At 66.2% G+C, this 27,960-nt stretch overlaps 1 protein-coding gene across 2 annotated transcripts; it reads right to left on the reverse strand.

The window, feature by feature from the left end:
* Window positions 1-638: 638 nt before the first annotated feature.
* EPHA8 (EPH receptor A8) lies at window positions 639-27,921 on the reverse strand. 2 transcript variants are annotated; one of them, XM_051856711.3, is made up of 17 exons: window positions 27,360-27,921; window positions 22,699-22,763; window positions 17,063-17,726; window positions 11,271-11,426; window positions 9,564-9,899; window positions 7,688-7,812; window positions 7,435-7,597; window positions 6,329-6,422; window positions 5,631-5,698; window positions 4,791-4,916; window positions 4,513-4,698; window positions 4,327-4,388; window positions 3,665-3,874; window positions 2,926-3,075; window positions 2,652-2,842; window positions 2,240-2,413; window positions 639-2,135 (listed from the first exon to the last, which is right to left on the reverse strand). In XM_051856711.3, exons 1-17 carry the CDS (start codon window positions 27,451-27,453, stop codon window positions 2,021-2,023), a joined length of 2,979 nt encoding a protein of 992 aa, XP_051712671.1. In that variant the 5' UTR covers window positions 27,454-27,921; the 3' UTR covers window positions 639-2,020. The 2 variants fall into 2 exon arrangements, with proteins under 2 accessions (XP_051712671.1, XP_051712670.1); XM_051856710.3 differs by having other exon boundaries at window positions 4,791-4,955.
* Between the last annotated feature and the right edge of the window lie 39 nt (window positions 27,922-27,960).

The raw sequence follows: 27,960 nt of genomic DNA on the forward strand, positions 1-27,960 counted from the left end.
TGAGGCCTGTCTGCGACCAGACGGCTCTGGCTCTGGGCCTGCTGAGTGGGCTGTCAGCGCCTCCTGGCATGCTTTCGCCTGTCTGCAAGGTGGTGGTGCCACTGCCAACCTCCCAGAGAGACTACGGAAGGGACACAGAAACCCCGTCCTCTCCACATGCCTGGTGAGCAGGTGCCCGCACCTCCGGGACCCTGGGGGCGCCTCCCTGAACCTCTGAGGCCCGGCCTCTGCTGCCGCACCCTCCCAGGGCACAGGGGGTGCTCAACTCCCTGCTCACCCTGCCCGGCAGCACCCACGGCTCCCTGTGGACCTTGGCCCTGGAGCCGTTTTCCCACGAGATGTGCTCTTCTGGGGGAAGGGTGTCTTTCCTCTGGGGAAAACCCGAGACCGGCACCCCTGAACCCCAAACAGAGCCCAGTCCTCTGGGGATGCTCCTCAGAGCCCCAACTTCACTCCTTAGACTCAGCTTCTCCCTGCATAAATGGGCGTGCAATCCTACCTCCTGGGGCAGACGAGACCAGGGAGGGAAGTGAATGGGATGTATACAGTAGGTGCTCAGGGTAAGGTTACTCCTTACGCTCCAGGACATGTCAAGGGGGTAGGGATGGAAAAACTGGGACACACAGGCAAAGCTGAGGCAGAATTTATTCTCACCGGGGGAAAGTTCCAGACTCGGGACAGGGCCCACAGAGCAGACCCCTGGGCCCCTTGAAGGGGGACCCACATGGTGAGGGGGGCAGGCCCACCGTGTCCCCGAGACCGCGAGGGCCCCGAGCCCAGAAACCGAGTGAGGCGGGGTCCAAGATTCCCCCTTCCATAGGAAGGACGAGCGGCTGGGCTGGATCACGATGCAGATCCAGAGGTGTGGAGCGCGGGCCGCGGCTCCCCGAATTATTGCAAGAGAGGGGCTCGGTGCTGGTGTCTCTGCGGGACGGCTGTGCTGGCCAGGGCTGGGGCCACACTGCCCCTGCGAGGGGCGTTCTCTCCCTGGGTGCTTCCCATGTGCTTTGAGGACCATTTTTGCATTGTCAAGAGTGAGGAAAAAATATTCCGACAGGATAGAAAACAGATTATTTATATACCCTGGTGGGCCGGAAGGGGCAGGGCCAGTCTTCGAGGGGAGGGGCTTCCCAGGGCCCCTCCCAGCCATGGTCCAGTCCTAAAACCCGGCTGCTGTGTGGCCCTGGCCAAGGCACAACCCGGGCAGGCCCCTCCCCCACTGGCGCAGGGAGGGCTGAGAAGTGGGGTCTCACTGTCCTGGGCATGGGGTCAGGGCTGGGCAGTGAGGGGTTGGCAAGGGGGCTTCCGAGTGAGGAGAGCTGGGCTGTAGAGAGAGGCATCGGCGGCTGGGGCCAGCGATGGTCGCCCAGCCCGGCCGGGCAGCCACGTCCAGCCGAGAGCGGCTCAGGAGCCAGCAGAGAGGTGGCCGGAGGGACTGGCCAGGAACCCTGTTTTCCTGTTGAAGCAGCGGAGGGAGGGCCCGACCTGAGTAGCAGCCAGGGGTGGGCTTCCCCGGGCGGAGGTGAGGGCGGGCCCGGTGCTGGTGTGGTTCAGAGGGGGCCCGGCTCCAGCCTCCCCACGTGGGCAGGTAGGCATGAGCCTGGCACCAGGCCCCAGGGGCGCTGGGCCTGGGGTGGGGGGCGGCACATGGACTTCCTTGCCCAAACACCTGTGACACCTGCTCATTCACGACCCTCATCCACAGTCACGCCTGCTTGTCCCCAGCCTTAACGGATAAGTACACGCACATGCGTGCTGGGGTCCCAGTGAGCAGCCACACACGTGGTCACACATCATCTCGAGAATCCGCCCCCAGGGCGGGCACTCCAAGACAGGCCAGCCACCTCTGTCCGACGAAGCCCCAGGCTCCGGAAGAGAGATGGCTTCTGCCCTGGGCAGCAGGTGTCCCGGCCAAGGCGCCTGAGCCCATGGCGCGCTCCAGCCTGGGGCGGAGCCTCGGGCCAGGAGGCGGGGTCAGGTGCGCTGCCAGCTGTGTGGCCTGGGCTGGCCGGGTCTGCAGTCAGAGGTGCCGGCGCGGGCCCTGGGTGCTGCTCAGCTGCGCTCTCATGGTCTGGATGCTGCCCAGGATCTTCTTCTGGTGGCCCATGAGGGTGATGCCCAGGGCACGCACGTCCCTGCGGAGGGGGGCGGCGCTGACCGGCCAGGCCAGCGGCCAGGAGGACAGGGCCGCGCCCACCCCCTGGGACGGCCCCACCCCCGCCCCGCTGCCGGCACTCACTGCGCGTTCATCCGCAGCACCATGCCCAGGGAGGAGTATCCGCCAGCGGCGAAGTGGTCTCGGTAGCGGCCCATGCGGATGGAGTCCAGCCAGTCCCCCACCGTGAGGCCCCCGCCCCCACCCCCACCTGCTCGCAGGTCAAAGCAGCTGCGGGCAAAGGCAGGGGGCGGGCACCTAAGGCACAGGGGTCCTCCGTAAGCAGCTGCCGGAACCTTAGGACCCCTCTTCTGCGGGGACCCCTACACGGCCTCCCTCCTCGCTTAGGGCAGGCAGAGCTTTGACAGGCCCGACGCCAGGAAGGAGCCAGCTGGGCAAAAGGCCAGGGGTCAGGGCGGGGACGGAGTCTGGGCCTGGTCTGGGGCAGAGCTGCCACGGCGGCCGGCTCACGTGGCGCTGGGCGGGCACGTGGTACCTGCTGGCAGTGGCCGTGGCCCGCAGACTCTCGGGACTCCGGATCAGCGCATCGAGGACGCTGACGATGTGGGAGAAGCGGGGCCGCTGGGCCCGGTCCTTGTGCCAACAGTCCAGCATGAGCTGGTGCAGGGCGCGGGGGCAGCCCATGGGCGCCGGCAGCCGGTACCCCTCCTCCACCGAGCTGATGACCTGGGGGCAGGGCACAGGTGGACTCCCGCCGCCCTCCTGCCGCGGCCCCACAGTGCCACCGCCCGGCCGGAGCCCGCACTCACGTCCCGGTTGGTCATGTTCCAGTAGGGCCGCTCCCCGTAGGCCAGCACCTCCCACATGACCACCCCAAAGCTCCACACGTCGCTGGCCGAGGAGAAGGTCCGGAAGGCGATGGCCTCGGGGGCTGTCCAGCGGATGGGGATCTTGCCTCCCTGCGGGGGGCACAGAAGTCGGGTCTGGTTTCCCGGCCCAGAGGGGTGACACAGCCGCTGCCTGTTCTGATGGGGGAGGGGGCCTGCCGCTGTAAAGACCCAATGCAGCCGAGTGTGCAGGCGGCCCGGCACACAGTAGGTGTGCAATAGAGATCAGTCTGCAGGGCCGGGCCTGGCAGGGAGGAGGCTCAGAGAAAGGCCTGGCACTTCCTGCCTCTGCCTCTTCCTCCTCCTCCCCTTCTTAGGGTCACCAGGTCCTCTCCCTACCGGAAACCTTACTCAGAGGTGCGGTGGGGGCATCTGGCTCGGGCCAGGCCCACCCGGCTTCCCGTCTTTCGCACACCTCTAGAGAAACGTGGTTTTCAGCCAACTCAAAGACAGGGAGCCAAGGAGCCCTCCCCGGAAGCACCCGTGGATGACCGCAGTGGGGGGGGGGTAGCCCCGGTGTCCCCAGGCCGCATGGTGAGAGAGGAAAGACAGGCAGGCCTGTTCCCTCGGGGAGAAGTCTGTGCTGCAGGTCGCCAGGAGAGCCCGCCCATGGCTCCTCGCCCCTGGCCTGGCCTGGCGGGCAGGGGCGCGTGCAGCGTACCGTGGTGGTGTAGGCAGCCTCTGGGTCGTCCTCCAGCACGCGCGAGAGCCCGAAGTCAGACACTTTGCAGACCAGGTCGCCGCCCACCAGCACGTTGCGGGCGGCCAGGTCGCGGTGCACGTAGCCCAGGTCCGAGAGGTAGCGCATGCCGGCGCCCACGCCCCGGAGCATGCCCACCAGCTGCATGATGGTGAACTGCCCGTCGTGGGTCTGCAGAGGACACGGCTCGTGTGGGCGCCGGGAAGGCCCAGCGGGGCTCTACAGAGCGCCTCCGTGTGCGTGAGGCCCCCCGCGGGCTGCGGTTTATTCTCAGGGGCTCATCTGCACACACAGCAGCCCCGGGAGGAGAATGGTGGCCCAGAGGGGTTAAGCCTTATGCCTACGAGCGCCCAGCAAACAGAGGCAGGGCTGGAGCTGGGAACCCAGCCGCTCCCACCACACTCTCCACGGCTCCCAGCCGGTGGCGAGGGAGGGGAGGAAGGGGGCGAGGGCAGAGGTCCCTGGTGAGCAGTGCGACTTCCGTGGTGGGGGCTGAGAGGCAGGCTGGCGCACTGTGAAGACCCCTCTGGCACAGGCCTCCCCTGCCCAGGTCTGCTGGGTCCCGGGTGGGTGGGTGGCTGGAGGGACCACGTGGCGGCTCAACATCCCGACTGAACACGCACCCTCAGGAAGGCGTCCAGAGAGCCATTCTCCATGTACTCGGTCACGATCATCGCCAGACGGCCTGGGCAAGGGGAGCGGGAGGGGGGCTCCTGGTGAGGAGCACGGGAGACACTCACAGACCTCAAGACACGCCCCTTCCCAGGAGCTGGCCCGGGTGGGGGGTCTCCTTGGGGGGAAGCTCCTACCCCGTGTGACGACGCCCTCAAGGCGGATGATGTTGGGGTGGTCGAACTGGCCCATGATGGACGCCTCGCTCAGGAAGTCCCGCCTCTGCCTCTCCGTGTAGCCGGCTTTGAGGGCCTTGATGGCCACGGGCACGTCCCGCTGCCCTGGCACCCGCAGCCACCCGTAGCAGACTTCCCCGGACTCTCCTGGAAGCCCCAGAAAGGCAGGGAGGGCAGTGGGACCCCCTCCCTAGGCCCCGGTCCCCGGGCCGCCCCCACCCTCACTCCCCGGGGCTCACCGGAGCCGATGATTTTCTCGATGTGGATCCGGGAGGCCTCAATCTCGCGGGTGAAACCGCGGCCCGCCCGGCCCGGCTCCTCGTAGTTGTGGGGTTCTGCGCAGATCTGGGGCTCTGGAAACTTCCCTGGGGGGTGGTGCAGGGGCAGGAAGACAGGTGGGGGCGCTGAGGGGCGGAAGGGGAGGACGGGCCTTCGCTGGGGGTCCAGGAAGAATTCCCCTTGCCCAGCTTCCCCTGGACCTAGGACCTGCGTGGAGTGGGGGTGTCTCTTGGGTCTGGGGACATGGTGACAAACGGCAGGTGTCGAGTGAAAGGGGGGGTCTCTGCAGAGTAGCTCTGGGGTGCCGATGGGCTCTGAACTCTTGGGCGAGTTGGGAGCAAGTCCATCTTTTTCTGGGGTCACTGCCAGAGTCCTAGCAATCTTTTTAAACTGTTCTGGAGGAGGGGTATAGTAAAAAAAGAAAAAAAAGCCACCCCCCCCAAGTGCCAATCCTGGCGAACTGGAAGTGGCTCCCGGAAGACTGTGTTAAGAAGGATGCTGTGGCTGCCCTCGGGCCCGGTGGGAATCAGTACCTGGGTGTGGGAGTGGCGTGTGGGGTGGGATCCCCACGGCTGCCTTGTTTTCTGGGTGAATCCTGACAACCTGTCTGCAGTTGGGATCCTCGTCCAGGAGTGGCCGAGCCCTCGGGAAATCCTGGTGCGACCGCGTGTGGATGTGCAGACCCAGGTCTCCGGCAAAGGGGCACGGCACTGTGCCTCGGGGGCTGGGCCCTCGGGCCACCCCGCTCTGTCCCCGGGCTCTCGTCCCCTCTGTGGACGCCTGCTCCTTCCCCGACTCACCCTGCCCACTCTGGTAATGCATCTTCTCCTCGTCCGAGTCCTGGAAGGCCTTGCTGTAGCCGCAGTGCCTAGGGACGACAGTCACCGTACTGACAGCCTGGCCTGCCCAGCCCCGCCCCGCCCCTGCCCAAGGCTGCAGGGCACAGTGCCCACCCTCGGCTCTCAAACCAGCTGGATTGGCACGGTCCCGATGGTCACAAAGCACCTGATGATCACAAAGCACCCCCCCCACCCAGCACCTGGGGGCAGGGCTGGAAGAGGAGGTGTCAAAGGCCAGGTCCGCTCGGCGCCCCCCCGCCAGCCCCTCTGCCCGCCGGCCTCAGCCTCCCCACCTGCCATGTGATCTTTCCAGTTCTCACCTCCCGGAGTCCGACGCCCCCACTCAGCACCACCTCACCTCTGCCTCCCTCCAGAAGCCGTGGGAGAGGGCGGAGGGACCCAGAACATGGGCTTTGGTTTGACAGCCTGGGTTCAGGTCCCAGCTCTGCTGTCCATCAGCCGTGTGACTCCGGCAGGTGGCCTAAGCTCTCTGATTCCCAACACACCTACCAAGCGAGAGCAGCTTCGCAACCTCTCTTGAGTATCATTAGGATTACGTGGGATGGTGTGTTTGTGCGGAAGCTGGCCCAGGCATGAGGGGGTGGGCTCAGCGCTGGGAGGAGGGGCTTGCAGCGACCGGGGAGGCCAGGACCACCCACCTCTTCTTGCAGATGAGCAGGACCAAGAGCACGACCAGGCCAGTGATGAGCGTCAGGCAGATCCAGACGATGGTGCGGGTGTCGTAGCGGGGCCCTGCAGGGGAGCCAGGTCGGGGGACCAGGCCCTGCCTGGGCAGCCCAGGGGCCGGCCAGCAGCTCCTCAGCTACGAGCCAGCCCTCTGCTCCCGCCCAATCTCCCCCAAGACTCCCCTGCAAGGTCCAGCCGCCCCAGGCTCCCCCCAGGGCTGGCGCCACTGCTTCCTGGGACCGCGCAGCCCGGGGAGAGTCATTCCACTTCTCCAAGCCAAAAGCAGACAAGCCGAGAAGGGTGCCCGTCCACCCCATGTTGCTCTCACGGCCAGCACAGTGCGGCCAGGTCTCAGTCCCCGCCCCCCTGCCCCCCTGTCCCCGCTTCTGTTTCCAGATGAGAAGCCTGGGGCTCAGCGAACGCAAGGAACTGATGCAAAGGGCGGGCAGGGGCAGGGGGCCCAGCCGGGCAGCCTCAAGGGTGCATCAGGTGCAGGTGCACAGGGAGGGCGGGCGGTGGCTGTTGTGCACACAGGCGAGGACACTGGCTGGCTGGAGGCTGGGGCAGGGGAGACGGAAGCCTCTTAAGTCCCCCACAGGGAGTGACTTGGATCACCCTCAGGGCCTCCTGAAACCCACCCCGCCGGGCCCGCGCGTCTGTCCCCGGCTCCGTTCTGAGAACTCCTGGTCCTGGGGAAGGGGCCTGGAGTTTGTCCAGACTGCCCAGGTTCAAACCTTGCTCTGCGGGCTAACCCTGGACAAATCAGGTTCCTGCTCTGGCCCTCGTTTTGTTCATCTGTAAGGCGGGGACACGGAGAACACCGGCGCTCACTAGAGTGGACCCCGGGGACGCCCAGGAGGCTGTCCGCCTGCCGGGGCACCAGGAGGCCCCAGGCCACCCTGGCCCTCGCTGGGCAAGCTGCCTTCCACCTGCAGAAAGGCCAAGGGCGGGCACACCCGGCGGGACGGCGAGCAGGCGTGTGCTGGCACTGGCTCAGGGCACGCTCACTCCCCTGCCCGCCCCCGCCCATGCTCCTGGTCCAGCGCCCTCGCCCGCCCTCCCCGCTCCCTGCACTCACGGGGTTTCCCCGTCTCCACCTCCATGGCCTGGCTGAAGCGGCCGCAGCCTGCCGAGGTACGGGCTCGGACCTGGAACACGTAGCGCGTGCCCGGCTTGAGGCCCGACACGGTGGCACTGGTGGTGACAGCCTTGAGCGTGGAGTAGCTCTGCATCTCCTTGTCCTGTGCCGGGGCGGGGGGGGGGGGGGTTGGGGTGTGGTCAACGGAGGCGCCCCAGCCCCACCCTGCCCTTTGCCCCGCCCCCCGCAGTACCTTCTCATAGTACTTGATCTCGTACTCCAGGATGATGCCATTGGGCTGCTCCGGCTCCTGCCACAGCAGCGACACACTAGTCTGCCCTGTGCGCTCCTGCCGGATCACCACCACCTGGGACGGGGCTGGGGGGAGGCATCCGCTCCATCAGCCGCCACGGACCACCGGGGTGGCATCTGCCACTGGCTGCCCGGCTCGTCTGGGATGGGGGGCTTGCCTTGAGCCAGCTGAGGCCTGACTGCCCAGCAGCCTCCAGGGGAGGGGAGCAGGTACTCAGGAACAAGGCAGGGAAAGAACAGCCCTACCCGGGCCTGGCTCTGGGGGACGCGGCTGGGGCAGCCGAGCCCAGGGCCCTAGGTGAGCTCGAGGCTTCCCCCAGTCACACCAGGGCACCCCTCAGTGCCTGCCCCCAGGCCAGTTCTTCCCGCATGCTTGAGAGCTCCCTGCAGGCGGGGGCCACACACAGTAAGTGCCCAAGAAATGTCACTGGATGACTCTGACGTGGGAAATTAAGAAACAACTCCAGAGGCAGAGGTCAAGCTGGAGGGTCTGCTGCAGGGGGAACCTCATCTGTCACTCAGCGGAGGCGAGGCCAGGGCCTGTGTTCCAGGACAGGAGCCCGAGGCCAGTGTGGCTGCAGGGGAGGGAGCCGGGGCGAGCGGGGACGCTGGGACTGGGGAGGCGCTGCGCTAGCTAAGGCGCTGACACGGATGAAGCCGGCAAAGGAAAGGCTTGCTCGCTCGGGACAGGGAGTCCTGGGAGGGGGCGGGGCGGGAGGGGCTGCTGCAGGGCCCAGCAGCACTGACGAGGGTGTGGACGGAGCAGGGGCTGAGTGTGGAGACCAGCGGGACCTGCAGGTGGAAGTCAAGGGCGAAACCTGGCTTTGGAGCTTTGAGCGGTGCAGCTGCAGGTGCGGGGTCATGGTTTGCTTTTCCTGTGCCCCGGGGGAGGTGGGAGAGGGCAGCTGGACCCCGGCGGGGGGAGCAGTCGGTGCTGATGAGCTACGCTGGAGGTGGGGTCATCTACGTGAAGGTGGAGTTCAGGGTCAAGGGGGTGGGGGTTTGGATGGCTTCCAGGCGGACTGGCCAGCCACCCGCCTCAGGCTCCGAGCTCTGGGCACCTAGCTCTGCTTTTCACTGTGTAGCCAGCACCCGGCAGAGCTCCTGGTAGGGAGCGTGTTCTCCATGAACACTGCTGAGGGCAGAGACTCAGGGAGGGCGTGCCCGGGCTCCAGGAGGCGTGGGTGGTCCCGGGTTCCAGTGTTGGCTCTGCCGCTTAAGCAGGTGACTGGCGGCCTGGGCCAGTGATGTGGTGGGACCTGTGCCTGCTGGGCTGGGCCTGCAGATGTCGGGGCACGGGGTGGGGACGCCTCCCTCGGGAGGCCCAAGGGCCTGGCTGCCCTGATGAACAGGCAGGAACCCTGGAGTTCGCAAACAAAGAGGTCCCAGGGGCTGGACTTGATGCAACTGGGCCAGGAACAGGTGAGCGGCTGCAGCACACGCCAGGGACCAGACCCCTCCCCAGGCGGCACGGCAGTGCTGGGGACTGAGCTCCGGGGGACGTTTACTGAGCACATGCCATGGGCCAGGTGCCGGGCCAGGCACTTCATCTCTTTATGCCTCACAGGGGTTACCTAGGACAGGCACTGCAGCAAGGAGGGAACATTCTGGAACTCAGGTACATGATGGCCAGGCCGGCCAGTCTGTGAGCTCTCGGGGAGTCCTCCCACTGAGGGACCACCTGCTGCTTCTCCACGGGCTCGGGGTCCTGGCCAGGAGAGCAAGGGCCACCAGGTGGCTGCCTGCCCAAAAGCCACAGCAAATCCGAGGCGGGCCTGGGCTCCGGGGAGGCTGGGGGACGGAGCGACTCCGCCTACCTGCCTGGTTCGTGGTGATGTTGACCACGGCGGCCCGGCGGGGCTCGGGGCTCAGGTCGGACACGCCATTGACGGCCTCGATCCAGAAGGAGTAGTTCATGTGGGCCAGCAGGTTGGCCACCAGCAGGCTGGCCTGCACCAGGCTCGTCTGCTGGGGCACGAAGCGGGGGCCGCTCCCGCACGCCTCGCAGTGGCTCAGTGCCCAGGGGCAGCGGCGGCACACGGCGTTGTAGGTGATGTCGCTGCGGCCGCCGGGGTCCAGGGGAGGGGCCCACTCCAGGGTCACGGATGTCCCATTCACACTGGAGATCAGGTTCACGGGTGCTGAGGGCGGCCCTGGGGAGCAAGGGTGCTTCCTTGAGCTGGTTTAGTGCCCCCCCTTCACAACAGGGGTCCCCCAGGGAAAGGGCACCCCCACCACGTTTGGGGCTCCTTAAGGCTCCATCCTCTGAAGCCCGAGGGCAGCGGTTGTGTCTCTGCCATCAGACTGGGACCACTGGGACCAGAGAGTCAGGGCCTGGGCACAGAAACCTGACAGCCCCCATCCAAGCCAGAACACAGGGGCTCTGTGCTGTGTCCCCCAAGTTTTCCCCAGCGTGAGAGGGAGAGAGCACGCGCAGAGCCACCCTGCCTGTAAAAGGAACCTGCCATCTGTGTCCTATGTCTGCTCCCTAAGCCCCTGTGCGGGTGCAACAGAGATGCCCCTGGTGCTCACTGTGGGATAAGGCAGACGCCCCGGGAAGCCCACCTGGGGCCCCAAGGCCGGGTGGGAGGAAGCCCCCCCTCACCCCGAATGGGAGTCCCCAGTCTGCAGAGCAGAGACTCGGGACGGAGGGTGCTGTGGGGGCGGGGTGGGGGTGGGCTAGGAGGGTGGGGGAGGGGCTGTGGGGACCCATAGGAAGCCTGGATTCCAACTCAAGACCCCGACAGGGAACCTCGGCCCTGATTCAGGGATCTCTGAGTCACAGAGCCTGGCCATCTGGGAGATTTACAATCTGAAGGGCAGGGATGCTAAGAGCCCAGGCTCTTCCGGTCCTAAGATCTCTGGAAGCATACAGCACTGCAGAGGCCGCACTCAGGCTCCTGAGCTGGAGCCAGGCTCGCCTCGCCTGAGGAGCCCCCGGCCACCACCCGGCCACGCGCCACACGGGGCTGACACGCAGGCCTGGGCAGGGCGGCACACGGGCGTGTGCGTTCACACCTGGCACGCCTGGGTTTGACTACACTCCCCTCCCCCATGCAGGGAGCCCGAGCGGGCACAGGGGGCGGGCACATGCAGCCATGCGCTCTGGGCACACGCTGAGCTCGCCTGACACTGCGCAGCTTTGCAGGGACTCATGGGCCCCCTTCTGGGACCAAACGTTCCCCCCTCCCGCCACCAGAGGCGGTTACAGTCCGCGAGACGTGCTCCCGCCTGGGTGACCGCTGTGGACACACACACGGCACACGCTGACAGCAGCGCCGGCCAGCTCACCCAGGGGGTCGTGGAGGGGGCGCCTCTGATGCCCACCCTGCTTGTCCCAACACGTCGGCTTCACCACCGGCTCAAGGGTCAAAGCCACCCAGGCTGGCAGGTGACAGGAGATAAAGGCCACCGCTGAGTGGTCACAGGCACCCTCCTGGTCCCAGTCGGAACTAGCCCCCGCCCACCCAGGCCAGTGGGACTGAGCATGGGGTGCTGGCCCAGGGTCCGAGGCTGGTACTCACGGGTGCAGGCTGCAGACGGCGGGTCCAGGGCTGCACGGTAGTAGCTGAGGTCACAGCGGCAGGCCTGGGCAGCCGGGGCTGCGGAGTGGCTGTGGGGAGGGCAGCGGGCACACAGCTGGTCCCCAGGGGCCGACTTGTAGAAGCCCAGCTCGCAGGCTGTGGGAGAGAGAGGGACTACAGGGAGGCCGGCCAGGCTACCCTGCCAGCTCTTGTCCAACCTGGAGCGGGGCTTCCTGGGAGATTCCGGGAGGCGGAGGGGTGGAGCTTCAGCCTCAGTGTCACCCTCATCTGCAGACGCAGAGTCCGACACACAGTGAGAGCCCCTGGCTTATGCAGGGCTGCGTGGTGGTGGGGTCGGCACCGGGCTGCCTCAGCCCCAGCCCCGAGCTTCTCCAAATCCCTCCACGCCCGCCCACCCAGGCCCCGCCTCCAGCCTCGGCTTCTGTCCTCCAAGGGACACTGCGGTCCTTGGGCAGGACACCAGCCTTGGGGTACAGCGGGCGTGGTGCTGAAAATTGAAGGAGTGGACAGGGAGCGGGGTGGGAAAGCAGCAGTGGCTCCCAGACGTGGGCAGACACGGAGCCACCCCCATCAACCACGGAGCCGCCCCCACCAGACAGACTCCTGGCCCCTCCACAGACACCGCGGTTAGAAGAGCCCGGGCCTGGGGATCTGCATTGCATAGCCCCACCCCCACTCCCAGCAGGACCGACTGCAGGAGACAAGCTCCTCCTCTCCCAGACCCCCACGGTGTGGCCCCCACCGCCATGTCTCCTGTCTGACCCTCTCTCCAGCTGCCACCACCACCACCGGCTCCGGGGAGCCCCTGGACGGTGACAGCAGCCTCCAAACCCTGCCCCCAGCCCCGCCCCGCCCCAGGCCAGCGGCTGAGGCCAGATCTTGTGAGTGCCGCCTGGGCCAGGCATGTGCAGGGCACTGGAGACCCGAGGGGAACAGGCGCCCCACCAGGAGCCGGCGTGGGAGAGGGGGAGGCAGTCACCAAGGCCGCGGCCGTATCCAGGAAGCAGACAAAGAGGGGGAGGTGGCGAAGGGTAACCTGGGCGGGAGCTGCCTCCTGGGGGAGGCGAGGACGTTGGTGGAGGGAGCGGGCTGCTCTAGGCTGAGGCATCTCTACGATGCACGTCTCATTCTCCCCTGCCTGTTCAACCCTCTCAGGCATCCCCAGCCAGAGCCTAACCAGGAACACCTGGAGTCCAAAGTCTTCCCTGCCAGACCAAAACCCACCTGCAGGCTCCCTCGGTGCCGCCCCAGCGCCCAGCCCCAGGCCACACTGACGCGCTAGCCATCCCTCGCATAGGTCAGGCTGCTTCCTGCCTCAGGACCTTTGGACATGCTGGGCCTGCCTCCTGGGACGCCGTTTCTCTTTCGTCCACCTTCTAGACTCCTCTTTCCGGACCCTTCGATGAAGCCTTTCGGGACCTCCCCTTCACACACGCGCACTGACCACTCCCCTCCCCACTGCTGTAGTCCCTCGGTCTCGCTTTAACGAGTGTGCGAGACCCGGGCCGGTTAATGAGCTGCGTGTCTGGCTCTCCTGCTGGACGGGGGCTGCTTTGCTCGTCTGCATGTCCCCAGCACAGACACAAGGCGGCCCAGAGAGCAAACCCTTCCCCCACCGTTGTGCACCCTGGGCAGAGAAGGACACCCAGCTAGGCGGCTCCCAGCTCTGCTCCAGCACTGGAGACCTTGGGGGGCCTCTGAGGCCCCTCCCTCCGCTGAGTCCTGCTCTGGAGCACTGGGTGCGGGCACAGCCCCCCACCCCCACCCCGGGACGGCATCTCGGGGTTTGCCTTCCTGGGCGGGCCCTGCTTTGTCGCAAGAGCTGGCGCCGGGTTGGTCCGCCAGATCCCACAGACGGGGGATGACAGGACTCGGGAAACGCTCATGCCCTAAGATGCTTCCGACTCAGAGGCTGGGGGCCAGGAGGGGCTTCGGGCAGAGGCATCAGGGAAAACGGGCCCCAGTCTCAGGGCCTCTCCCACCCCAACACCGAGGGCTCAGACCTAACAGGGCTGGAGCTCGGAGCGGGGGTCCTGGCTGATGACGCACTGTGATCTTGCCTCCTCCTCCCAGCAGCCTTCCAGGAGACCCAGTCCTGCGGCCCATCCCACGCACAGGCTCCTTCCTGCACCCAGGGAGCCGTGCAGGGCCCCCTCAGAGGGAGGTTCTGCACTGGGTCAGCAGGTGTTTGCCGGGTGAGTTGTGGGCCACACAGCGAGGGCCAGGCCCACGGCGGCCAGCATCGCACGTTTACGCCTCACCCGGTGCCTGGGATGCGTCTACCATGGACCCGAGAGGAACGGAGCAGACGAGAAGGCCTGGGGTGGCATCCTGGCCTCGGTGAGGCACCAAGGTGCACAGGCTCTTGGCTGAGCAGAGCTGCACCTGGGGAGGGAACAGCTGCCCGGGCACCTTCCCTCGCCGACCCCTGCCTCTGCAGGGCACTGGGCCTGTGGCTGGGACTCAGTTTCCGCATCTGTGAAATGGGGACACTAACAGCACCCCCACACACAGGGCTGTTGTGAGGGGAACACAGGTGAACTCACACAGGACAGCGCCCCACACGTGGCACCAGCACACCGCAGCACAAGGCTCCCTGCCGAGCCAGGATGCGGGCCAATCTGGGGACCCTGGAGCTGTGGCCCGACCCCCACTGGCCCCGGGGCTCAGAGACGGCCTCCGTGCTCCATAGCCCTCAACACCCGTGCGCTAATGCCCATGGCTCTACCGTGTCAAGGCCAGGTTAATCCATGCAGTGAAAGTAAAATAATCTTTAATAAGACGACTAATCACCAGGCCTCAGGGAGCGCAGGCCCCCGCGGCTGGGCCGGGACATGCGGCTGAGACAGATGGGGCGGCTCTGCCGGGGCCCGGCCCTGCCTGCCGCCCCAGGGTGCCTCCTCGCCAGGAGGGGCCGCGGCCCTGCACAGGGCACCTTGCCTGGGCGCCTGCGGCCCTGGCCCCCTCACTGCTCTGCTCCCCTCCCCCGCAAAGGGCTTGCGCTTTGACAAATACGGCGTCCGCCGGTGCACGAGCGGAGGAAATTAATTCTAAATCAGATTTTAAACCCGGCCAGGAAGGCACGGGAGCCTGTCGCTCCGCTCCCCTCCGAAATGAGCCTCTGATATTTATAGAAAGATGATTAGGGCGAGGGGGGAGGGTGATGTATGTCACGCCCAGGTGACAGGAAGGACGGCCCCTGCGGCCCTGCGCGGGAGAGGGGGTGCAGCCAGGGCTGGGCTCAGCCTGGGGGAGGCTGCCCCGTCAGGAAGGGGGCAGAGCGCGGCTTTCTGGAAGGTCACTGGGAAGAGCTGAGACCCCAGTAACCCGGCCCCCGGCTGCGCCCCCGCTGGGTCTCCAGCTCCCCACTGGCAAACGGGCCCAGCGCCACATGGCTCAGGGAGGGGCCCGGGCAGCATGGAGGGTGGCCTGGCCACCTGCAGGGGCAGCTCCAAGGGCAAAGCCACCGGGGCAGGAAGCGCGAGGCTGGGCAGGCTGCCGTCAGCGAGCGCCCGACCTCTGCCACGGCCAGGGCTCCCTCGGCTTCCCCGGGCACAGGCACGGAAGCTGGGCAAACGGCTACCCTCTCCAGCCCTTCCGCTCCGCAGCTCCCCACAGTGGGTGGGGCCGCCTGTGGGGGGCGGGGCAGGCACAGGGAAGCCTCCCCCCAACCCCCACCCCGCTGCGTTCCCAGCTCCGCCTGACTCTTGGGCTCCAAGGAGGACAAGGGGGTGGGGAGGCCCCGGCTCCTGACACGGGGATCCCAGGAGCTGTCGCTCCTCCAGCGCCTTCCGACTGGCGTTCCCCTCCCAAAACGCACTGCCTGCAGTGCCCTGTGAATTAATATTTTCCATAAAACCTGTAATTATCTCGCAACTGGCATAATTATGTTACATTATGACTTAAATGGAAAACTCAAATACGCAGCCATCCCCTAGCCCTGCCCCCGAGGGCCCTTTGTTGCTCTGCTATGGACGGGAGAGGGCGTGGCCCCACCTGGCCCCGGGGTGGGGGTGGGGGGTGGGGGGTCTCCAGCACGAGCCCCGCCCAGTGCAATGTGTGCCCCCAAACCCGGGGTGCGGCGATCCCAGCTCTGCCCCGTGGGGACCACAGCAGCAACTGAGACCCAGAGTGCCACGTGACAGACCACGAGCTCCCTCCGTCCATGGTAGGGGGCAGCGGCTGACCTTGAGCAGGTGAGAAGAGGCAGGCCTGCCCGATGGTTACAGCTCGTGCTGTGCCAGATCCTAACCACCTGACCAAGAGCCCGGGGCAGAGGGCAGTGGGCTCAGAAGAGGGCTTTTGGGGCTGAGGCAGGAGGTCAAGGCTCAGGGGTCAGACGGCCTGGGCTCAGAGCCTGCTCTGCTACATCAGCCGCCGGGCCTCAGGCTTCCTCACCTGTGAAATGGGGACATCACGCCCAGTCTGGAGGACAGTATAAAGAATGACGTGATTCCCCTGAAGGCAGGGACTCCCTGTGCCGGGGGCACAGCGGGTGCTCAAAGAGAAGTCACAGGCACACCTACCCAAGCGCCCGGCCCTCTGCGAACACTCGGGAAGCTGCCACGAATCACGTAGGTCCTTTCTTCTCCCCACCGGAGAGGGAGGACCCAGGGAGCCAGCTCTGCCAGAGGCAGCGGCCAGGGCCAGGCTCAGAGCCATGCACACCTGACCTCCCACTGGCTGTGGCCGCAAGCACAGGACACCACCTCTTGTGCCTCGGTTTCCCTACAGGTAAAGGGGAATCTGACGGCTGCCTTGCTACAAGGAGCCACAGGCTGAGGCGGGACGTGCCCCCTTGTAGGCTGCAAAGGCACGGGGCCACCTGTCCCGAGCACTGCCCAGCAGAGTGGAGAAGAGCAGAGAGCTGAAGGAGGAGCCTGGCAGACGGGCGCGGGGAGCGGACATGAGATCCAGAGACAGAGGGGCAGAGGGGCGGCTGCTCGGAGGCCAGCCCCGGGGGCTGCTGGGGGCCGAACCCCAGTTTTCCCCGAGGGTGTCTGGCCCCTGCACGGGAACACCCCACCCCTCCCCTCCTGTGCCCAGGGCCTCAAAGTCTCACCAGCAGTGCGTCCCGTCCCTAGGAAGACCAAGGCAGGCTGAGAGCAGCACCGGCTGGGCCCCCGCTGGCTGTCACACAGCCCTGTGTCGCCTGTGCACTCACTCTCGGTACTCAGCTGTCCCTCACAAGCCTCTTGCCTGTCCATAGCTCCCTAGGGAACCCCCTGAACACAGGCAGCCCTGGCCAGTGCCCAGGGGCAGAGCCAGCAAGGCCTGTCTTCTCCAGGGGCCCCCGTCCTGCGCTCAGTCACCCAGGGCCCGGGTTCCACGTCCCTCCACCCCCAGGCAAGACATTCAGAGATTTCCAGCAGGGACTCTGGAGTCGGGCTTCCGGGCTCAAATCCCAGCTGTGTGACCCAGGGCCGGGTGCTCGGACTCTCTGTGCCTCTGTCTTCCCCTCTGTGGGACTCAGACACTCCAAGGCTCTGATTTCACAGGGTGGGGGTGGGGAGGAAAAGTCCACGCCTAACCCAGCGCCTGCCCCATGGCAAAGCTGGCGGCACAAGTACCCCTTGCCGTGTCCTCCACAGTGGCCCCAGGCTTCCACCTGGCTGAAGCCCGTCAGCCACCTCTTCACCCAGCCGGCACGCACGCAGGCAGCCTGGCACAGCTGCCGGCTCAAGATCCCTGGGGCTGGCCATCTCCCCTGCTGACACGGCCATTGCCCCTGCCCATGCCCCCATGGCCCTGCCCGCGGGTGCCGCGCTCACCCACACAGGCATCCCGCCGCTCCTCGTAGCCGGCGCTGCACACGCACTTGCCAATGGGTACCAGCCACTCGCCCTCGGCGCTGCAGTACATCTTGGGCGTGTCCCGCTCCTCCGAGTGCCGCACACACTGGCCCCGCACCTCCACCAGCGAGGAGGAGTCAGCCCCGGTCACCGCCTCCGAGAAGGCGGCCAGGTTGCGCACCATGGCGGGGCACTTCTTGTAGTAGATGCGGAGAGAGAGGATGGCGAGGCAGGCGCCGATGTCCTGGAAGGCCAGGTAGAAGCCGCGCTTGCTGAGGGGGCCCACACCGCGCACCTCGGTGTTGAGCTTGAGCCGCCGCACGCCCAGGTCGGCGCCGGTGAAGCTCTCGTCGGCCGCGATGGTGTCGATCTTGAGGAACTGGCTCTCCTGGGTGCTGGAGCCCAGGTCGCGGTCCGACTCCAGGTAGTAGAGGTTGAAGGTCTCCTTGCAGGTGCCCAGCACGCCGGGCATGCTGTTGCAGTCGCGCAGGGTGAACTTGATCTCGGCGTAGACGCGCCGTGCGCCGTCGCGGGGCACCCAGCTCGTGCGCAGCCAGTTGTTCTGGTTGGGGCTCATGACGTTGCACACCTGGTACGTGTGAATGGGCTGGAAGGCCTCGTCCACCTCGTTGATGGAGTCCCACTGTGGAGAGAACACAGCCGCTGAGGGGCGATCCGGGGCCTCTCCTGTCAACCCCAACCCCGCCAGGGCCGCACGTGCTGGGGAGGGCGCGGGGAGCCGGCCTTCTAGTGTGACAGCACGGGGCGCCACAGGCCCCCCGGGAAGAGCCGCCAGGTGCCTGCCCTGCCGCTCACACCCAGGCCATTGCAGCCATTTGGGGAGTGAACCAGTGGGTAAAAGATCTCTCTCTCTCTCTCTCTCTCTCTCTCTCTCTCTCTAACTCAAATTAACGGAAGGGAGGGGGGCAGGGAGGGAGAGAAATTATAATGACTCAACATGGATGACCCTGGAAACATCGGGTGAAATGAAGCAAAAGTCAGAAACCAAAGCCCAGACCTGTGCGGGGACGCTTACGTGAGTGACTCCCAGCGCCTGGCGCCCCGCGGGGGTGGGGGTGGGGCTGGGCAGCTGCGGAGCCGGCCCAGGTGAAGGCTTGGAGGCTGTGAGGGCCACGCAGTCGTGTACACGCCCTGAATGCCGCTTAGAAACGGCCGAGATGTTAATTTCACGTGCATTTTACCACAGTAAAGAAAGACGGACCAGGGCACTTCAAGAAGTCCGTGGAAACGGACTGACAAGGTAAGTTTATCTTGATGCACAAAAATGTTGAAGAGTGTGCAGAGTTTTCCAGAATACAGATTCTCCATAAACTTCTGGAAAAGCCTCTCGCTTGCATAGATCTCAATATTTTTTGCACCAAAATAAACTGGTCTTTTAATTCTGTTTTCCATGATGTTTCTCAGATGAGGGGCTGGACGGTGACCTCTGGGGTGGTGGGAAACCAGCTGGGGGGTGGGGTGGAGAGTCGCAGGTGATCCCAAGGCCTCCTGGCTGCGGGCACCTGCATGTGCCACCTGCCAGCCTGGCGCTGGGCTGGAGCGGGCTCCCCTGGTAAGAGGACCCAGGCCCAGGAGGGCTCAGTGCAGCCCTGGCCAGTTCAGGCCTCCTGAGGAAGAGCCAGGGCCGAGGACAGAAGCCAGGGGCAGGCTCCACCATGGAAGCCCCGCCTTGACCCTCTCCCCTGGACCTCCACCTGCACATGCCCTTGAACTAGAGATGCCGCTGCTTAAAGGAGGAGGGGCCGAAGAGCGCTGCTCAGGACACCGTGCGCCGGCCCCGCGCGGGGTGGAGGCCGTGCCCATCTCAAGCCCACTCCCTCTGGTCCCTGCCCCTCCACCCAGCCCTGTCTGCCAGGCACGCGGGCCTGACCCTCGGTGCCCATATCTGTAGAGCATGGGGCAGACGAGGCCCGAGAGGATGCCAGGAGAAGACGCCTGCCAGGTGCCCTGCTCCGGCCTGGTGCAGGCGGCACCTGGCTAATGGCACTGCTCAACTGGCAGGGTCTTCCCGGCCCACCTGGCCGCCTCCAGGGACCTCAGGGAAGGGGGTCCCACTTCCCAGGGGCCCCAGGGAGTGCCGGCCTCACCCAGGAGTTTCTTGCGCCCCACCCCCACCCCAGGAAGGACCCCTGCCCCACACTCCACTCCGCAGCCGGGCCTCCAGCAGCCTGTGTCACATCTGGGTTTAAAGTCATTGTCACAATTAATGGAACACCGAAGAGCCTGCCAGCTGCTCCCTGTCTGTTTCCTGCCAGGGGCCCAGATAAATTAATCAGCTCGATCTGAGTCTGCTCCAGCCTCCCCACCGGTGCCAACGGCCCGGCCCCGCCCTGCCAGCCCCAGGAGCTGCTGCACACGCCTGCGGTGGCACGGACGCGGAGGCCTGGCACAAGGGCAGGATCAGCCCTGTTCTGGGGACTCCACCTCGCACTGGGTGCCAGCAGACTGCTCTGCCAACACAGAACCTGCGGACCAGCTGCACGGCCCTGGGAACACCACGTCCCCTCTCTGAGCCTTGGGCTTCCCAGCTGTGAAATGGGCTGCTCGTGGTGCTGGCTCCTTCCAGGTGCTCCAGGGGGTGGTGGTGAGGATCGGGTGAGACGAAGGGAATGAACGGGACCCCCCCCCCCCCGGCGGCGAGTCCTGGCACAGGGAGGGGCCCAGAAGCAGAGGGAGGGACACAGCCCAGCCGAGGGCACCGACTTCCCTTCACCCTGGGGGAGCTGTGGAAACTCTCGGGGCTTCTGGCTTCCCACTGGGAGGAAGCCCCTTGTGTGGCTCCGAGGACCCTGCGCGCAGCGGGTCCTGGGCTCGGCCAAGGAGACGGACGTGAGCAGAGCCTGACCACTGTGTGATTTTCCTACCCTGGAGGTGACGTGGGAGCCTCTGTCAAACAGACCCCCAGGTCAGAGAGGGGACGGAGCCTCAGGAGCCCCTCCCCATTGAGCAGGACAGGCACCTGCAAAACTTGCTACCCAGAGACCCCCGGGCCCTTGCCAGGCCTCCTGGACGTGGACGCTCTCGGGCTTTGCCTGCTAACCGGCCTGGGTCCCAGGGCTCGAGTCTGAGAACCAGGCGCCTCGTCACAGCCTTCTTTCCTCTCTCCACCGCCCCCATCTCCGGGACGCGGCCAGTCCCCAGCTCAGCGGAAAAACCAGGACTGCCGCCCTGCCAGCACCACAGGACATAGACCGGGCCTCCCCACTGCACGCGCAAGGCAGCACACGGCACTCGGCAGGGACTCCAGGCTCAGAGGGAACCGAGTTCCAGCCCCAGCCGCCCTGGGCCCATCTGATGTCAGGCCCACTCTTTCTCACTGCCCTGAGCCCCTGGGCGGCCACGTGGACCCCGAGGACCGGTTGTGAGGATGAAACGAACCCTCTGGGAGTTGAGAGCTCTGTGAGCGCAAGCTGCGTGTTCTAATGCCAAGTGCACCCGGGGCTCCCGGAGCCGGGCTCCACGGCGTCCTGCGAACACAGGGGCCTTCGTGGACTGGGTGACCACCTCCCCACCTGCTTAAAACCCTGACATGGGGCCGGCGCTGTGGCACAGCGGGTAAAGCCGCCGCCTGCAGTGCCAACATCCCATTGGGGCTACTCCACTTCCCATCCAGCTCCCTGCTAATGCCCCTGGGAAAGCAGTGGCGGATGGTCTAATCCCTTGGGCCCCTGCACCTGTGTGGGAGACCCTGAAGAAGCTCTTGGCTCCTGCCTTGAGCCTGGCCCAGCTCTGGCTTTTGTGGCAGTGTGGGGAGTGAACCAGCAGAGAGAAGACCTCTCTCTGCCTCTGCCTCTCTGTAACTCTGCCTTTCAAATAAAAAATAAATAAATAAAAAACACTGATGATTCCATAGTGCCCTAAAACCAAATCCTGAGCTCTGCAGGGGCAGACACACACCCAGAGCCAACCAGGCGCCAGGTGCAGCCCATCCTGGCTGCTGGGACTCAGGGAAAATCCAACTGAGCCAGGAGCCCGGTGGTCAGTGCGGGACCCGGCCCTGGCCCAGGGCCGGACCCCTGTACCTCCCTGCTTCCCGCTGGCCACGGCCGCAGCCAGGAGCACTTCCCAGAGGCACCTGCTCAGCCTGCAGCCCGGGGCACAAGCCGCAGGCTCCCTCCTGGCTCTCGGACCACAACGATCCGGGCCTTACCCCTGCGGCTCCCTGAAGCGCCCACGGGCACAGCCATGCTGCCTGGTGATGAGCGCCCCTGAGGAGCAGTGGGGCCACATCCTGACCTCCGGCCACAGGCCACCAATGGCCCGGATAAAGACCCTACCCCAAAGCCAGGAAAGCCCCCACTGGGCCTGTGACGCTGGCGTCCCCCATGAGCACCAGTTCCAGTCCTGGCTGCCCACGTTGGATCCAGCTCCCTGCTCATGCGCCTGGGAAAGCAGCAGAGGCTGGCCCAAGGGCTTGGGCCCCTGCACCCACGTGGGGGACCTGATGGAGTGCCAGGCTCCTGGCTCCTGGCTTCACCCTGGCCCGGCCCCAGTCGTTGCAGCCATCTGGGGAGTGAACCACTGGATGGAAGACCCCTCCTTCTCTCTCCCTCCCTCCCTCCCTCTCTCTCTCCCTCTCCCTCTCCCTCTTTGTCGCTCTGCCTTTCAAATAAATAAATCAATCTTAAATAAAAGGCCCCTTCAGTCATGTTAACTCGTGGTATTGTGATCACTGTCATTGTTAACAGTTTCATCCCCTTGTCCCCAGAGCCGTGGCAGCTGAATGTGTCCAGGAGAGAAGCCAGGTGTGTGCTCACACACACACACACACACACACACTTGCGGTGGAATGTGGTTGTGTGGGTCAGAAGTGGGCATGTCTGCAGTGTGTGGGGGGGGTGGAATGTTGTATGTGTATGTGTGTGTGTGTGTGGTGTGTGTGTCTAAGGTCTGCAGTGTGTGTGTGATGTGGGTGTGTGTGTGAGGTCTGCAGTGTGTGTGTGATGTGGGTGTGTGTGTGTGTGAGGTCTGCAGTGTATGGTGTGTGTGTGTGTGTGTGTGAGAGAGAGAGAGAGAGAGAGAGAGCACACCGATGGGGGGAGGTGCTCGCTCTGGACACTGTGTGGGACCACAGCACAGGCCTGTGCTGACGGAGGGCTCCCCGTGTGAGCAGACGGGACGGGCCGGCTCGCTCGCTCTCCGCCAACCCTGGAAGCAAAGCCAGAGCACAGCACAGGCTCATCCCTTCCACAGACGCTGGGCAAGGTGACGTGGCGACCCGGGGGCCCCCAGCGTGGGCAGAGAGCAGGGCTGGGGTCCCGCCAGGCTCAGGGCCGCACTGCCAGCCCCCAGGATCGGAGGGCCTGGTGCCCCAGGACGGTGGGAGGGGGCGTCCTGGCGAAGCCTAGCGTGGTGAGGGCCCCTCCCCGCCGTGGTTCTGCAGGGAAGGCTGAGCAGCTGGGAGGCAGGGGATTGATCCCGAAGAAGGGCAGGCCCGGCCTTGGCACGCTGAGAACCTCCAGCCCCACGGCTCCGCCTCTGGCTGCTCTGCGTCCCTGGGCAGCCGCCTCCCGTCTCTGGGCCTCCACTCCCCTTAGAGACTCTGCTACACCCTGCCTCTCAGCTCAGACAGCTGCCGCCGCTCCATCACTCACCCCGTGAGCCGGATACGTGAGCCAGCCCCAGTCCCCGTGGATGGTCGACGTGTCCAGCAAGTTCACTGCAAAACAGGAGACAAGGGAGCATCAGGCCCCTGGGACCCCTGCCCAGCTGGGCCCAGCCCCCACCACCGCGGCTCTACCTCTCTGCCTTCCTCACTTCAAGTTCCCTTCCTTGAAACCTTCCTCCGCCGCCACAGCCAAGGCCATGGTCCAAGCTCCTGGAACTCGAGCCGCCCTGGGTGCCAGCCTGCCTTGGATGGGCAGGGGCTGGAGACAGGGAGGTGGGCTCAGTCCGGCATGTGAGGGTCAGAGTCCCGGTTCTGCGGTTTAGGAGCTGTGTGTCCGCGGGCAAGTCCCCTGGCCTCCCTGAACCTCAGTCTCCTCGTCTGTAAAATGGGGCCCTGTGACACGATGGCTTTCAAACATCGCAGGCGTGGAGCCTCCCTCACTCCCGCCCGGGCACCAGCCCCGGCTTTATAACCACCCGTGTCCCCCAGGACGGCGCCCGGTGTCTCAGGTCCTCTGCACATCCGACCTGGAGAGATTCTGAGGAGCAGGTAGGTGCCTCTTAGTGAGCACCTACCGCGTGCTGATCTCCGCAGGGGGAGCTTGGGATGTGTGACGCCCACAGCAACGCCCGGGCGGTCACCACTCTCTCCAGGTTACAGACGGAGGAACTGGGCCCGGACTTCACTCCGCCTGGAGCCCTACAGATGCAGCTGGCTGGGCTGAAGCTCACGGTGCCTGCTGCGGCAGCCCCAGGCACCACCGCATCCCTGGAGGCCCGGGCCCGGCAGAGCCCTCTGAGCAGTCCTCACGGTGGGGAGTCCGGCCGCATGCCAGGGGAACCCCCTCCCTCAGTCTCAACCACACAGGAAAGGAAAGGGCCCCCCGGTGGGGTCAGACACGCGGGCTCCTATCCCGACACCGCTGCTTATGCACAAGCGACCTTCGCTTCTTTGGCCTTAAGTTTTCTCATCTGTACAATGGGCTAACGACACCCAAGGGTGAGACGCCCAAGCGAGTGCCGGCTCCACGCTGGTCCTTACCAAGGCTGGCAGCTCTTCTCCAAGCCCTGGCCTTCCGGCCTCTCCACATCACCGGCGCCAGCTGCTCCCTCATGCTGACAAAGGGGCACCTGTGTTTAGACGTCAGGGCTCCACCCAACCCCAGCTCTGTCTCTGAGTGTCCTGGGGCAGGTCCCTGTACCTCTCTGGGCCCCAGCTGGTGACAGGTGCAGGAGCAGTTTTTGGCTCCATTTCACTGTCTCCCAGTCATCGGCAGGGTCCAAACCAGGGACCTCGCAGGACTGCCCGCCGCGGGGCGGGGCGGGGGGGGTGTCCTTGTGCCCGAGCCTGGCCCCGCGACACGGAGACAAGCGCTGGGAAGAGGATGCTTTCCATCTCCCAGCCTCCCTACTCCTCCTGCAGGGCCCCAGGAGGCGGCTGGGGAGGGGCCTGGGAGAGCCTGGGAGGGGGCTGCGTGGGACCAGGGGAGGCAGCGGGCATGGATGTCCACCAGGGACCTCCCCGGCCCGAGCCAGCCCCACGCCAGGGGCATGGGCGGAGGGAAGAAGGCTTCCCGCCTCCCTCCTGCCTCCCTCTCAGGCAACATGGAGAAAACTGGGTCAGGCGCTCGCTCCTCCTGCTGGCTGGGGAGGGGGAGGGGAAGGGGGAGGGGAAGGGAAGGGAGGGGAGGGGAGGGGAGGGGAGGGGAGGGGAGGGGAGGGGAGGGGAGGGGGAGGGGCTGCATGGCAGGACCCAGCTGGGGAGTAGGGGGGAAAGCACGCCATGCGCTCTCCCACCCCCAGCCCATCCCTTGGGGTCCTCTCTGGGCTGGAGGGGTCCGGCCCCCAGCACAGCCTGGGGACAGCTCAGCTTGCAGATGCCACCCCCGGGGGCCACCCCAGCGACTGGCCATCCTGAGCACCCCGCCTTCCTGGGGGGCCCCACCAGCCGGGGGCTTGGATAAGCCAAAGCTAAGGCAAAAGTCAATTCTATCGGATTCCAGGAGGGCCGTAGGATTTCCTGGCTGTTTGTTTCCATCCTTTTCAGACCCTTCTCTCCCTTTCTCTCTCCTTGTCCCCAGCTTCCTCCGAGGGTGGCAGAGCCAAGACTCTGGAGCGAAGCCCAGGCCCACGGTGTGGTCAGGGCAGGAGGGGATCCGACGTCAGGCCCGCCCAGCCAGGCCAGGCCAGCATTCCCTCGGGCACTTCCGGCCACCATGGCCAGCCTCCCTGGCATTGCCCACCTCAGGGCCTGGCCCTCACAGCCTCACGGGCCCTTCAACGAAGCCAACCACCGAACCCCTCTGTGCCTCAGTCTCCCCACCGAGAAGATGTCCTGGGGCATCCCTCCTGGGCCACCCGCCCGGGCTGCTCCGGGGACGTCAGCCGGGCCCCTTGCACGCTCCGAGCAGCACCGATAATTCCCAGGCCGTCCCTGCTCCTCCGTGGAAGGCATTATGCGATGTCTTTTTTTTCTCTGGCACCGTCACCTTCCCCCAATCCATTTCGCTGAGCCTAATACTTAAATTGATTTACATTCCCCGAGGACACCGCGCGGTGGTGAGGCTGGAGGATTTGGGGTGGTCAGGGGATGTCCGCCAGGATGGGAGCGCCTTGGAGATCATCCCAAAGCGGAGGGGACTCCACTCCCAAGAGCAGGAAGCGGCCTGCTGCCTGGCCGGGCTCCGAGGCCCCGACCCTTCACCAGCCCACGCTGGCCCCGCATAGCTGGGCCCCAGCTGCCAACAGAGCCCCTTCCAAGTTCCACCAGCCTCCCTAGCCACTTAGGGTTCTGCACCAGCCAAGGGACAATGCAGGGATGGACATGCGCATGTCCCACGCGGCGTCAGCAGCCCTGTGTCCTCCCTGTGGTTTGCTGTGGGGTCCAGATCCACCGGCCCTTCCACAACGCCTCCCCTGCCCACAGTGTCCCGGGCTGCCTCTCGTCCCCAACTGCTGCCGCTCCCACAGACGGGCACACGTCCTCTTCCCAGGCATGCAAGCCGGAGCAAAGTCCCTCCCGGAGGGGAGTGGGGAGGTGGGGAGCTGCAGGTGCCTGACCAGACTCCCAGAGCCTTGCTGTCGCTTCCTCAGAATCCTGCCGTCCACCCACCTGCCCCCTGCAACCCTGGGAAAACTGTCCTCCCAAGCCACAGCTCAGGACCCCTGGGCGCCCTTGCTCCAGTCCTGCCCTCCTCCCCCTCCCCCAGCACTGGGCTCTGCCATCCTCCGGCTGCCTCATCCCCTGCCACCCCAGCTGGCCCTCGCACCTGTCAGCAGCCTGCAGTGGCCCCTGCTCCCTGCTGGGCCCCAGCTTCAACAGAAACTGGGGTTTCATCTATGTCTGTGTGCTCCTCTGCCCCTTCCTTTCGGTGGGCATGAATAAGAGTTGGAGGTCTCCTTGCATACATGATGTAGACATGTATCCACAGATGTGCACACATGTGCGAAAGTGCACATGTGCTTGGCTACATTTCTGGGTACAGGCCTGTGTGTCATGTTACGGCGGTAGGGTCTGTCTGTGCATTGAATCGCCTCCACCCTGGGTCTACACGTGTGGACCCCGGGGCGCGTGTGCGTGTGTGTGCAGGGTGGGGTCGCTGTGAGCTGTGTGTGTGCGGGTTGGGGGTGGATCTGCACTCCTGCTGACCGTGGAGGAGCGACGCTGGCCCCACAGCTCGCTTGCATCTGGAAGTTCATCCTGCCAGGGCGAGGACCGGCTCTGGACCCTGGACATCAGCCCCGGCATCCTGCAGCCGAGCGCCAGGGTTTGCTCGCTCCGGCAGTGCTGTGGAGCAGGGGCCCAGGCAGCATGATCCGGCTGGCCCTGGAGCCCCTGGTGGGGGGACAGAGGTGTGTGTAGGTGGGGAGTCCCAGGTGCCCCCCCCCCCGGCTCTCCCTGCCACCCCCCACCGGGGCAGGAGACACTCCCAGACATTTCTGGTCCCTATTAGACACTGCGTACAACCTCTGCCGCTCCTGCCCCTCCCTCCCCAAAGGCCACCCTGAACAAGACCCTGCTCTCCCTGGCCCTGCCTCCCCAGGGTGCCCACCCCTGCAGCCGGCGCTCCTCCACAGTCCCTTCTTCTCCCCCGCTCCCCACTCTCAAGACCCTCATTCCCTGCCCCTCCTTCCTGGCCCCTAAGCCCTATCTGTCCCCTGGCCCCTGCCTCTCTGAGCCATCCCCTGCCCCCTCTTCTTTGAGCCCCTGAACCCTGTCCTCATCCTCCTGTCGACAGCCGCGACCCCAGTGCCTGCCACTCTGCTCTCTGTCCTCTGTCCCCTGCCCTCTGTCTGCTCCGGTTCCTCCTCCACAGCCATCCACTTGTCTTCTGTCCAGCCCTGCGCCCCCTCTCCCGTGCCGGCTTCTCAGTGCCCTGGCCCAGCTCCGCTCCGGCCCCCACCCTGGTCCCCGTCCCGTCCCTCCCACCGACCGCCGGTCCCCAGCCCCATCGCTCTGTCCCGCAGTCCCAGGTCTCTCCCGCGGTGCCATCCCTGCCCCCAGGGCGACAGATTCCGGACGTTCCCGAGCTCAGGGTCGAGCAGAGAAGTTGAGCCGCAGGCAGCGCGCGCCGCGCCCCCAGCCCCTCGCCGCCCCCGCCCCGCCGCCGCCGCCGCCGCCGCCGCCGCCGCCACTGTCACCGCTCACCTTCGCCGCGCGCCGCGGACACGCAGGTGGCCGCCGCCGCCGCGGCCGTGACGACCCAGAGCGCGGGGGGCAGGCGGCCCCGGGCGGGGGCCATGGCAGGCCGGGCGGGCGGGGGCGCCGCGCACCCTGGGCTCGGCCGCGGCGGCCCGCGCGGCGGCGCGCTCGCTGGCTTCCCGCACCGCCGGCGGCCGGGCGCACACACCGGCGCACAAGCGGGACACAGCGCACACGCGGGCACCCGCGCCCGCCGCCGCCGCCGCCGCCGCCCCGGGCAGGGAGGGGGGCGGCCCGTCACGGCGCCGAGCCAATCAGCACCGAGGCGGGGGGCTCGCACCAGCCCCGCGGACCCCGGGCCGCGGACCCCGCCGCCGCCGCACGTGCGCACGCTCACTCACGCGCTCGCACCTGGGCGGCCGCACGCGGGCTCGGGCCGCCGACCCTCCGGCCCTCCCGGGGCGGATGGACGCTCGGGTGCCGCACGCCCACCAGCCGCCTCTCGCAGGCGCGCGGGTGCACACGCAGTAGTTCACGGGCAGCCTGGAACTCAGAGGAGGGACTCTTGGGTGGAAAATCGCTCTCCCTTCCCCCACCGCAAGGACTG

This window comes from Oryctolagus cuniculus, chromosome 7 (genome assembly GCF_051225735.1).
Source record: "Oryctolagus cuniculus isolate XC-2025 breed Fujian yellow rabbit chromosome 7, ASM5122573v1, whole genome shotgun sequence".
Classification (NCBI taxonomy): Eukaryota; Metazoa; Chordata; class Mammalia; order Lagomorpha; family Leporidae; genus Oryctolagus; species Oryctolagus cuniculus.